This window comes from Sinocyclocheilus anshuiensis, unplaced genomic scaffold (assembly GCF_001515605.1).
Source record: "Sinocyclocheilus anshuiensis isolate Anshui unplaced genomic scaffold, SAMN03320099.WGS_v1.1 scaffold890, whole genome shotgun sequence".
Classification (NCBI taxonomy): domain Eukaryota; kingdom Metazoa; phylum Chordata; class Actinopteri; order Cypriniformes; family Cyprinidae; genus Sinocyclocheilus; species Sinocyclocheilus anshuiensis.
Genome location: NW_015537986.1, coordinates 438401 through 449322, shown reverse-complemented (window position 1 = coordinate 449322; position 10922 = coordinate 438401). Strand labels below are relative to the sequence as shown.

The 10922-nt window shown below is 36.9% G+C and overlaps 1 protein-coding gene across 1 annotated transcript in view; it reads right to left on the bottom strand.

Moving 5' to 3' along the window:
• The window catches only part of oplah (5-oxoprolinase, ATP-hydrolysing), a 53657-nt gene that overhangs the window by 39090 nt on the left and 3645 nt on the right, over nt 1-10922 (bottom strand). The window contains exons 4-8 of the mRNA XM_016468655.1: nt 5485-5599; nt 5081-5204; nt 2840-3035; nt 2598-2763; nt 2203-2341 (exon numbers count right to left, since the gene is read on the bottom strand). Coding sequence (XP_016324141.1) covers nt 2203-2341; nt 2598-2763; nt 2840-3035; nt 5081-5204; nt 5485-5599 — 740 coding nt within the window. The remainder of the gene's footprint in view (nt 1-2202; nt 2342-2597; nt 2764-2839; nt 3036-5080; nt 5205-5484; nt 5600-10922) is intronic.

The window sequence follows — 10922 nt, the reverse complement described above, 5'->3', positions numbered from 1 at the left end:
AGAGCTCTCTAACTGTAATTCTTAGAATGTAGAATGTAATTGCAGAGCTCTCTAATTCAGTTAGAGAGCTCTATAATTCAATTGTTACTAGTGAATTAGAGAAGAATGCAATTGCAGAGCTCTCTAATTCAATTACAGAGCTCTCTAACTGTAATTCTTACTAGTAAGAATGTAGCTGTAAAGCTGTGGAATTGCATTCTTACTAGTAAAAATGTAATTGTAGAGCTCTACAATAATGATTCTTACTAGTAAGAATTGCATTGTAGAGCTCTCTTTTCAGCGCAACCGCATTATGATAATTGCGCCTCATGCATATACATAAAACGGGTGACTGTCTGTCCCGTTAGCCTTGCGGGCAGTCCGTCGATAACACCGTTGCGCTACGGGTATCCTGAGTTTAAGTCCCGGCTCGTGGACCCTTCTGATCCTGCACCCCTCCCCCAATTCACTTATACTGTCCTATCGGAAAAAAGGCAAAAATGCCAAAAATAAATCTTAAAAAAAGAAAATGGGGACTCAAGCAGCTTGTTCAGTCAAGCAGCTTTTAATGATGAATAGCAGTGCTGAGGCTCTAATGATCTATTAGTATTATTATATATTGATTAAAATCATTATAAAATGATTATGCTTTACAAAGAAGAAATATAGGTAGTCTATTTAGCTACTGTAAGTTATTTTTAAAGGTGAATTCACACTTGTACAGAAAACATGCATATAAATGTATTCTCAGCAATATGCATATTTAATTATTGGTTGTAAAATACCTGTTTTTGTTAAGCTTTGCAAATTATCCCTTAAATATCCCTGTATGAGTATTTGTTTTTTATATTTATAACATCTGATATAGTTAAGTAATGTCACACAAGCAAGAGTGCCGTTTTCCGAATATTAGCGCACGAGCATGATCGTGAATGTGATGTTGATTTTATACAGTTCAACAACCAAGAAATTAATACAAGTGAGTTACATTTTGGACACACTATTGTCTGTTTTTGTTTCACCAACACAAATAGTTCCAAACAAAGCCGGAAAAGAACTGTTGCGCTTCTCCGATAGACACGTTTCGTACTTGCATGAATCTGTGTTTTTAAATGAATCACTCAGTAAGACAGTCGTGCTGCCACCTACTGGCCAAAACCAGTTTTCCAACACAAAAACACACTCGGCAAAATATAGCCTAATTCAGTTTATCGAAAAAATACCCCAAAATAATGTCGCAATTGAATTTTTCCCCCCTAATGTCTGACCAAAAAAGAGAGAGAGAGAAAGAAAGAAAGAAAGAAAGAAAGACAAAAAAAAACACATTTTGTCAAGAGTGACAATTAACCTAATAATTTGTCTATATACAGAAATGGGTGTAGTCGCAAATCTGTTTTGCATCTAATGAATACAAGTTTTTACTAGTAAGAATACAATTGTAGAGCTCTGTAACTAGATTTCTTACTAGTAAGAATTTAATTACAGAGCTCTGTAATTGAATTGTTACTAGTAAAAATGCAATTATGACAAGTAACGCTTGGAATATTTTACGCTAAAACGGCTTGCCATAGTGTTGTGGATATGACCTGACCCACAGCGCACATGCTACCTTTGGATGACTGCACGGGCAATGTTTGCATGAATGCATTTGTGCTAACAATCAGTAAGCCTGGAATTAAACCATGCCTTGCTGGTTTCTCTGGCCAGAGGAGAACTGGCCCCCTGACTTAGCCTGGTTTCTCCCAATGTTTTTTCTCCATTTCTGTCACCAATGGAGTTTTGGTTCCTTGCCACTGTCGCCTTTGGCTTGCTTAGTTGGGGACGCTTGACTGACTGAATCATCAATGAACTGACTTTAGCTGGAAAAATTACTCTGTTATTGTCTTCTTGCATTATTGACAAACTATTTTCCTGTTTGACACTGTAAAGTTGCTTTGACAATCAGTATTGTATAAAGCGATATACAAATAAAGGTGACTTGACTTGACTAATCCATAAGTCTAACCAATTAAATTATTAGTTATTGCTTCATCATGAACACCCACATGTCAAATGCCACTGGTTCTTACTTAACTCTCTTATGACCAATCACAATAAGAAACTGAACAAACCTAACTAAATGTAAAAACATGCTATACAATGAGTGGTATAATGGTTCAAAATGGTTCATCAAACAAATTAATAATTACACTGTTAGCTATATTCATATTGTATGTTTGTTACCGAAAGAACAGTCGAGAGCCTCCACCTGCTGCTACAGTGCTGATGTCAAGCTGTGGAGCCTGCAGGGTGATGCCAGAGATAGTTGCTTCAAACACGTGTTCATACTGTCCAGCGTATCGGCTCACATCTGTAGATGTGCCTGTACAAACAAATCCATCAACAGTCTCTTTTCTGACCTTACTGCATGCTCAGCGTGAACAAATACAAACATAAAAGATATGTGCCAGAGGCAAGATTTTTAGTGAATAACAAATACATTTCAGTCATTTCCACAAACAAGGCTGCAGAAGGCAAAGTTTTAAACAACATGAGGGTAAGTAAATGATGATGGGAGTTTCATTTTCGGATGAACCATTCTATTAAACCTTCGGGAGATACATTTACTCATCTCTCACCTCCCATGTCAAAACCAATGATGGGCTTCTTTTCCATAAACCCATAACATGTGACGGCATAGCCCACGACTCCTCCAGCAGGACCAGAAAGCACTGCCCGAGAGCCACAGAACTGCTCCATTGGTGTCAGCCCACCATCTGACTGCATGAATAACACATCCACATCCTGAGAGAGGGAGAGGCGGGGTATTAAATTAAGGGGTACTTATAAAAGCTTGATAAAATAAACCTCACAGATATACCTTCAAGCCTCCTTTAAAGCCTTCAGAGAATTCAGTGAGGTAAAGGTGTATTTTTGGTGTGAGATAAGCATCAGCACAAACAGTGTACCCACGAGGCACTGCTCGCACCATGGGCATCACCTCACTGGAAAGAGACACTTGAGTGAAACCAAGACGCTTCGCCAAAGAGCCCACAGCCTTCTCATGAGCTGCCCATCTGAAACACACACCAACAGGAATGAGAAATATGATTTCATTCAACATTATGTCTCAGTATGCTTTAATTAATTCAGTGTTTGATATAATGTCACATTGGGCATCATGGAATTTTATCTCCACACCAAGTACCAACTGGTGTTCTACAGGGCTCAGTACATGGACCACTCTTATTCCCTCTTTTCCCACCAAGTCATCACAGCTCATGGCAACTTCCGTCATTCTTATTAGTGGTCGACCGATATTGTTTTTTTGACAGCCGATGCCGATATCTTGGAAAGCAGCATGGCCGATGGCTGATATAATTTTATTTATCTTAATATTTAAGAAATTTGAAATAATTTGAAAATGGATTAAAAAAATACATGTGTAAAATAAAAATGCTTATACTTTAAATGACAAAGTATTTTTCTCAAATAAACAAATATACTTAATAAAAATATAATTAAAAAGGTCTCAGCTGGATTTGACTAAGTTTGCAAGGTTTTTGAAATGAGATGTTCATTAGTCATTCAAAGATTTGTTTAAATTATATAAATGCGTATTTGCTAAATGCTGACGGCAAACGAGAAAGTATTATAATGTTTGCCTTTCTATTACTAACAATATAAAAGCAATCGTTATAATACTTTTTTGTATACTTTTTAATTCCTTTGTTTAACAGTCCTATCTGATTATTAGACAGACTTCTGTCCTTGGACAGAACTGTTAACGACGACAGCGAACAAGAGGGAGAATGTGATCAATGTGTGTTCAGGCGCTGCCGTTCTCAGTGGCATCAAAATAAAAGTCCGGCGCACCGTCAAAATAAAATCCCGCCACGAACGCATCGGCCAAACAGAAAAACTTATCGGCCGATGCCGATATTTGAAAAATATATATTATTATATCGGTCGACCATTACAGATGATACTCAATTAATGCGCTCTTTTCCACCTTCTGACACCCAGGTGTCCTCTCATGACACTGCACTGTGAGTTCTTGCTGCTTGCAGTGTTTGTTTATATCTGTGTTTTACTGTTTTTACTTCTACCTTGATTGTAAGCGGTGTTTTGCAGATGAGTCAGCGTACTAGTAAGACTAGAAGACCAAAAGGCCTCCTGTTTGTTTTCTGATAAACTTGATGACCTGGAGAAGACGTCAAAAAAGGAAAGTAATAGCGAAAAGCGGTACAAGGAATTAACACTAGAAGAGCTCAAGCAGACTGAAGATGAGATTAAAGGGGTCATATGACGTTCCTAAAAAAGAACATTATTTTGTGTATTTGGTGTAATGAAATGAACTTAACCACTGATTTCTAGTTGTGTCCTCTTTTGGAAGACCAAACAAAGTAGTTTCGCTTTCACAACGAAACACACAGAAATTATACGAATTTGAATTAAGTTTGTTCAGCCATTTGTTTATTTTAATATTACATTACATTCAATTTAATTACTTACTAGTAGGGTTGAACGATTTATGACAAAAATCATAATTGTCAATTATTCCCTTGAAATTGTAATTGCGATTATTAATTACGATTATCACAATTTAAACTCAATGATGTTTATACAATTGTTTAATGCAACTGCATGCCATATTTTTATATGAAAATAAACAAGCTGAAAACACTCTAACTGAAAAACTTTTAGTGCTTTTCTATAGTATTAAGCCTCAAATGACAACTATACATCGGATTGGTTTCTTCTTTAAATTATTAAAAAAGTAAAAATATGATGGTATTATAATGTTATACTAAAATTAAAACAATGGAAAACCCTTAAGATAACATGTTGAAAGAAAAAAAAGCATCTTAAGCACACAGAATAACATAAATGGACTTTGAACGATTAATTGCCGCTTTGAACGATTACGTAATTGTGGCATCCATAATTGTTATCACGATTTGAAATTCGATTAATTGTGCAGCCCTACTTACTAGCTTTTCACCTTGCAGTTTCCTTGTGAATATCAGACTGCTAAAGGCCATGATTGACTAATCAGAATCAAATATTCCAGAGAGTCATGTAATAAATACATCAAATGTATATAATGATCTATACACACGTGTAAGAATGGAGTAGCAGCACCGCTAGACTGCTGATGCCTTTGGATTGCACACGTCTCAAATCCTGCTCCACACGCTGAAGATCCAATTCTTGCCACACCTCCAGACTTTCTCCTGTACTGCCTGAGTGAGAAACAGATTCCATGCAGGTGACATTACTGATACTTTTCTGAGGCTGTATAAACCAATAAAACTTTCATACGACATAAACTTAAAATGTTAGTCAATGTTTTAATTGCAATTTTACAATCTCTCCCTGTCTGACAATAAGAATTAAACAGACCATTTCTGTTACTATGCCTTTGGGATGTCTAGAAGTACAAATATTTTTTTGTAATAGATTTAATTTTATATAGAATACATAAAGTCCTTTATTACAAAATATCAAGAAAATCTTAATCACCTTTTACTATTCGTTTGGGCTCATTTCTGGGTAGCTGACAGGAATCTTGTCTGAGAATAACCCTCTCCTCCACTTCAATCACCTCCTCATACAGAACCTCCGGCATACACACCTCCTAAAACAACAAACACTTTAATACAAACAACAACAAGACACTTGATTATCTAGGTCTTTCATCAAAGCAACTTGTGAAATGGAAACCGGAATCATGGCAGACAGGGTTCCTGCAGGTTAGTTTGGGATGGCTAGTTACTAGTTAATATAGTTAGTTTGTGTTGTTCAATAATTGAATTTAGAATACCAAAAGCTGAATGAACTGCAATTTGTAAAAAGAACCTACAGTACATATTTAAATATGGTCCTCAGGAGGTCCACACTCACATGCACAAACAATCCCGCTCTTACTATATAATTATCGTCTTGAGTCAAACATATTTAAAGGCACAATATGTAATTTTTATTATATGATGCAATCAAACTTATAGCAAAATGTGGTAGTTCTGTATGTTGTTTCAGGGTTGGCATCATCTGAGGTCCTCTGAGGGGTTGGCATCATCTCTTCTCAGGTGTTCTGGATCCAGACTGAAGCTTGTGTAAATCCTAGTTACCACGGGATGTCAATCCCAGCAGAAACAGAGAAACAAATAGAAACATAATTAGCGTAGCTGCTGTTCCAACCAAGCAAAATTGATTTGTTTAACCCAAACTAAAGAATAATAATGTGCATTTGATCAGATATAACTGCAGTAAAAGATTATGAGATGCATTATTTGAATGCTTGGCCATTCAAGAGCTATTACAAAAACATGATGATACAGGAATTTTAAAATGCAGAATTCACAAACTTGATTCCAATGTTAAACCAGGTATTTGAAACCAACATACAAAACCTCTACTAGAGAAGACAAGCATTTATGACTCAAAACTATCCTAGGACATAAGTCCACTAAAGGAGGGAGGAGCATTTTCTCATCTGGCTCCTAAACTCTAGAATAGTCTTCCTGATAATGTCCGCTGCTCAAACACACTCTCTCTGTTTAAAATTTAGATTAAAGACACATCTCTTCAGCCAAGCATTCACATAATGAATCTCAATCTCACCCTTGTTCCCGTTTAGATCAGATAAAAGTCACAAACATATTTTTTGCTTGAAACGTTATGAACAGCAGCTACACTAATTCTTTTCCATTTGCCTTTCTGTTTCTACCCCGGGATGCCCATCTCGAGGTAACTAGAGATTACACCAGCTCTAGCGTGGATCCAGCCTCATAAGGAGCTTTCGCACCTCGTAGTTCTAGGAACTAGCCAGAAGGGTCATTCCTAGAGAGCCAATTTCTCCCTTTGGCCAATTTCCTGGTTGCATTCGCACCGGAAGCAGGAATTATGCAGTGGCCGACAGTGACGTTTTCTGAGCTGTTTTTGTTGTGTCTCGTGGGTTTTTGTGATAACAGAGATGGGATGTAAACGCACAATTTACGCGACTGAAAGAGCATGAAAATCTGACTAAATCTCCTATGACACCTTGCAGTGTTACATATCAGCTGCAGACAACAGGTAAATGCCGTTATCGCTGTTTTCTAAGTTTGTGAAGTAAATATTTTTACATGGCTTTTTGAAAATACTGGGTAGCTGGTGTTTCGTATGCGTTTGGCCAATCAGGGTACACTTACATCACAGATAGTTCCTATAGAACTGTTTTAGACCCTATTCTGAAGTAGAAGCTAAATTAGTTCCCCCAAATGGAGTTCCTAGAACTAAATACATTCCTAGTTTCTGTGGTGCGAACACGCCAAAAAGCGGGAACTTCCGCCAGTAGTTCTAGGAACTATGAAAAGGTTCCTCCGTTGCGAAGATATGGTCCTCACTGCAGAACACAAGATCCAGGGGATGAGGTTGGATCCAGATCCAACTCCTCCCACCTTACATATACCTAAACCCACCCATCTCCACCCCCTAGATGTGGATCCAACCCCGTCCCCTGGATCTTTGTTCTGCAGTGAGGGGCTACTGGTTGCGAAAGCACCTATAGAAAGGCTTCAGATGACCCAACACCTGTGAAGAAATTATTCTGACCCCTGCGAGGACCCCAGATGATGCCAACTTGAATCAACATGCACAACTGCCAAAATGTTTCTATATTGTAATCATTATGATGATCACACTTGTAATAATTGCTTTAATGAGCTTCTGCCTAAAATTAATTAATTTATGTTAGCTAACTATATGATTCTATTATTTTGAACTGTTCATTTGTGAAATTAACATTACTTGGACACATTATATTGTAATGTAAACATGAATTTTGTGTAAAGCTGCTTTGAAACGATGTATATTGTGAAAATCACTATACTGTACAAATAAATTTGAATTGAATTGAATTAATATTTTACTATATTACTGTTTTGCTGTATTTTTGATCAAATAAAAGTAGCATGGTGAACATGAAACCTCTGAAATAGTGTGTAATCAGAAAGGTAAAATTGAGACAGCATGGTGTGTGTGACAGGGTCATATGCAGATGTATAGTCTGAAGAAAAAGATGTATCATCCTGAGGGGGAGACAGTCTGCATGGTTTCTAGGGTAGAGAACAGAACAGGCCAGCAGGAAATGCAGGAAGGTACACAGAGCTTCATAATAAACCAAAGGAGGTAAAATGACTGTGCATTAGAAGACTGTAGGACCACAGAATAGTCGGAAAACACGTTGCCTGTAGAGCATGAATGTAATTTTTTGCAGCCGCTGGTTGCAAGCGTTTTGAAACTCATCAAAAGCCTTCCCCAGGTAGGCCTACATTCAATTAAAAAAGCCCATAAAACTAGAAACGCCCACTTTTGTTGTGCAGAGACCGTATACACTACTCAGAGACCTCATACTTGAAAATTCAGTAATTCTTTACTTTTTAGACAACAAAAAAGAAATTAAAGGCACAATATGTAATTTTTCACCGCTAGAGGGCACGTATTCAAAATAAACAAAGAGACAAAGGCGTAGTTTGATGACGCCGTGACAGAGTGTGGAATCATGGGAGTTGTCGTCTTCATCCCCACAGCCGATGCAATCCGACGGGACTCGGGCAGAAATATGTTTATGGATGAGCTAATGATTTATTAACGTAGTAGAATGAAGCAGGGTGAGGATGAAAGCCATCGAAGCGAAACGAGGCCGCTGAACGAGTGTGACACACGGCTCTAAAGCAGCAGAGCTTTTATTATGCCACAGTCGACTGCTTCCACTTTTGACATTTTCAACATTACCTCCAGGAAAATAAATCTACATTTTTATTTCACACATGTAGATTTTTATGTTCCCCAATAGCTTGGCACAACACCACACTATCACCAAACTAGAATTCACTATTATTCAACATTTCAGAGTAAAACAATTCAGAAAACGGCAAAAAGAACCAGGTAAATATAAATATCAAGCCATTATTTTGGCCAAAAGAAATTGTCTAAATGAGACAACTTGCCCAGAGCAGTCATTTATGAAAAATACCCTTGTCCTAGTAACAGTGTTCAACCTTTCTGTTAAAATCTAACTTCCCTTACTATGTGTGGTTTCACTTTTTAACCAAGAGTCAAGTCAAGTCAAGTCACCTTTATTTATATAGCGCTTTAGTCTTCCTGATAATGTCCGCTGCTCAAACACACTCTCTCTGTTTAAAATTTAGATTAAAGACACATCTCTTCAGCCAAGCATTCACATAATGAATCTCATACCCTTGTTCCCACTCAGTTAGATCAGATAAAAGTCACAAACATATTTTTTGCTTGAAATGTTATGAACAGCAGCTACGCTAATTCTTTTCCATTTGCCTTTCTGTTCCTACCCCGGGATGTCCATCTCGAAGTATCTAGAGATTACAACAGCTCCAGCATGGATCCAGTCTCATAGAAAGACTTCAGATGATCCAATACCTGTGAAGAGATGATGCTGACCCCTGCAAGGACCCCAGATCACGCCAACTTGAATCGACATGCACAACTGCCAAAATTTCTCTATATTGTAATCATTATGATCACACTTGTAAAATCGCTTTAATGAGCTTCTGCCTAAAATTAATTTCATGTTAGCTGTAACTGTATGATTCTATTATTTTGAACTGTTCATTTGTGAAATGGATATTACTTGGACACATTCACTTCTGATAAAAGATCACTCTAAATTTTAATGTAGACACATGCATTTTCTATAAAGCTGCTTTGAAACAATGTGTATGGTGAAAAGCGCTATACAAATAAATTTAAATTGAACTGAACTGAAAACTTTTTATGATATAGCCCTTGGGACAACTTCCCCATTGAACAATTAGCCCTGGGCTCCCATTTTATGGTCTTCCAAAGCTAACAAAGAATACTTGGATTTAGGGATGCACAGAATAGATTGAAATCGCGAAATTACCTTTAAACGATTAGTAAATAAACTGCAGAATGTTATATTTTCTAATGCACGCACGAATTGCATGTATTCTGACAGCGCTGCACGAGCTTGCGGCTAGTGATCGACCAATATTGATTTTTTTTAATAACTTCCTCTTTTCAGTCATCTTTTTTTTTTTTTTAAGTGTTGAAAATTCGCAGTCTTTCATGTTAAATTTAATCTTCATATTACAACAATAAATAAACATTTTATTTATAAAAAGCATCAACAGCAACAACACTAATATTAACAATAAGTAAAATAAATGTAGAATGTCTAATGTTTTCAAATGGAAAAAAGAAATAAAGGACAGGAGTCATATCAACTTAATTTTAAACTACAGTTTTAGTAGGATTATAAGCTGTTTAATAGCTACAGAGTCAAGAATAATTCACTGGATAATGTTAATTCACTGAATAATATTCTCTGGAATATTGGAATATAACAAACAAAACATTAGGGCTGCACGATAAATCGCATGTGATATTTAACGCACATCTTGTCAGTAAAGCCGTTCTGTAATCAGCGGTAAATCTCCATCACGTGTGTGCTTTCACATGAAGCAGCATTTACTACACAGAGCCGTTGTTCACTGACAAGCTGCGCAAAACATGATCGTGGTTTTGCGCAGCTTGTCAGTTAACAACGGCTCGGTGTAGTAAATGCTTCTCCATGTGCAGCCCTACAAAACATCATATTTTATTGCATTTCTCAACAGGAATGTTATATCAGAATTATTAATAATGTTTTTGTCCTTCTAGATTATGAAATGTCTCCTGACAGCGCGGTTTATCTATGCAGTTACACAGAACTATACTCAAACTGCGATCAATCGCGGAGATAATAAATAATACATTTCCATAGAGTTGTATTTATTTAGATATTTATTAGCGAAATAATGGTTATATAGTAAATGTTAATAAAATTTAGGGTGTTTTAAACAAGTGAATCTTGTTAAAAGTTACATGCGGTGGCCGTGCTGGAGCATTTCCTGAGCATCAACCGCATCAACCCGGTG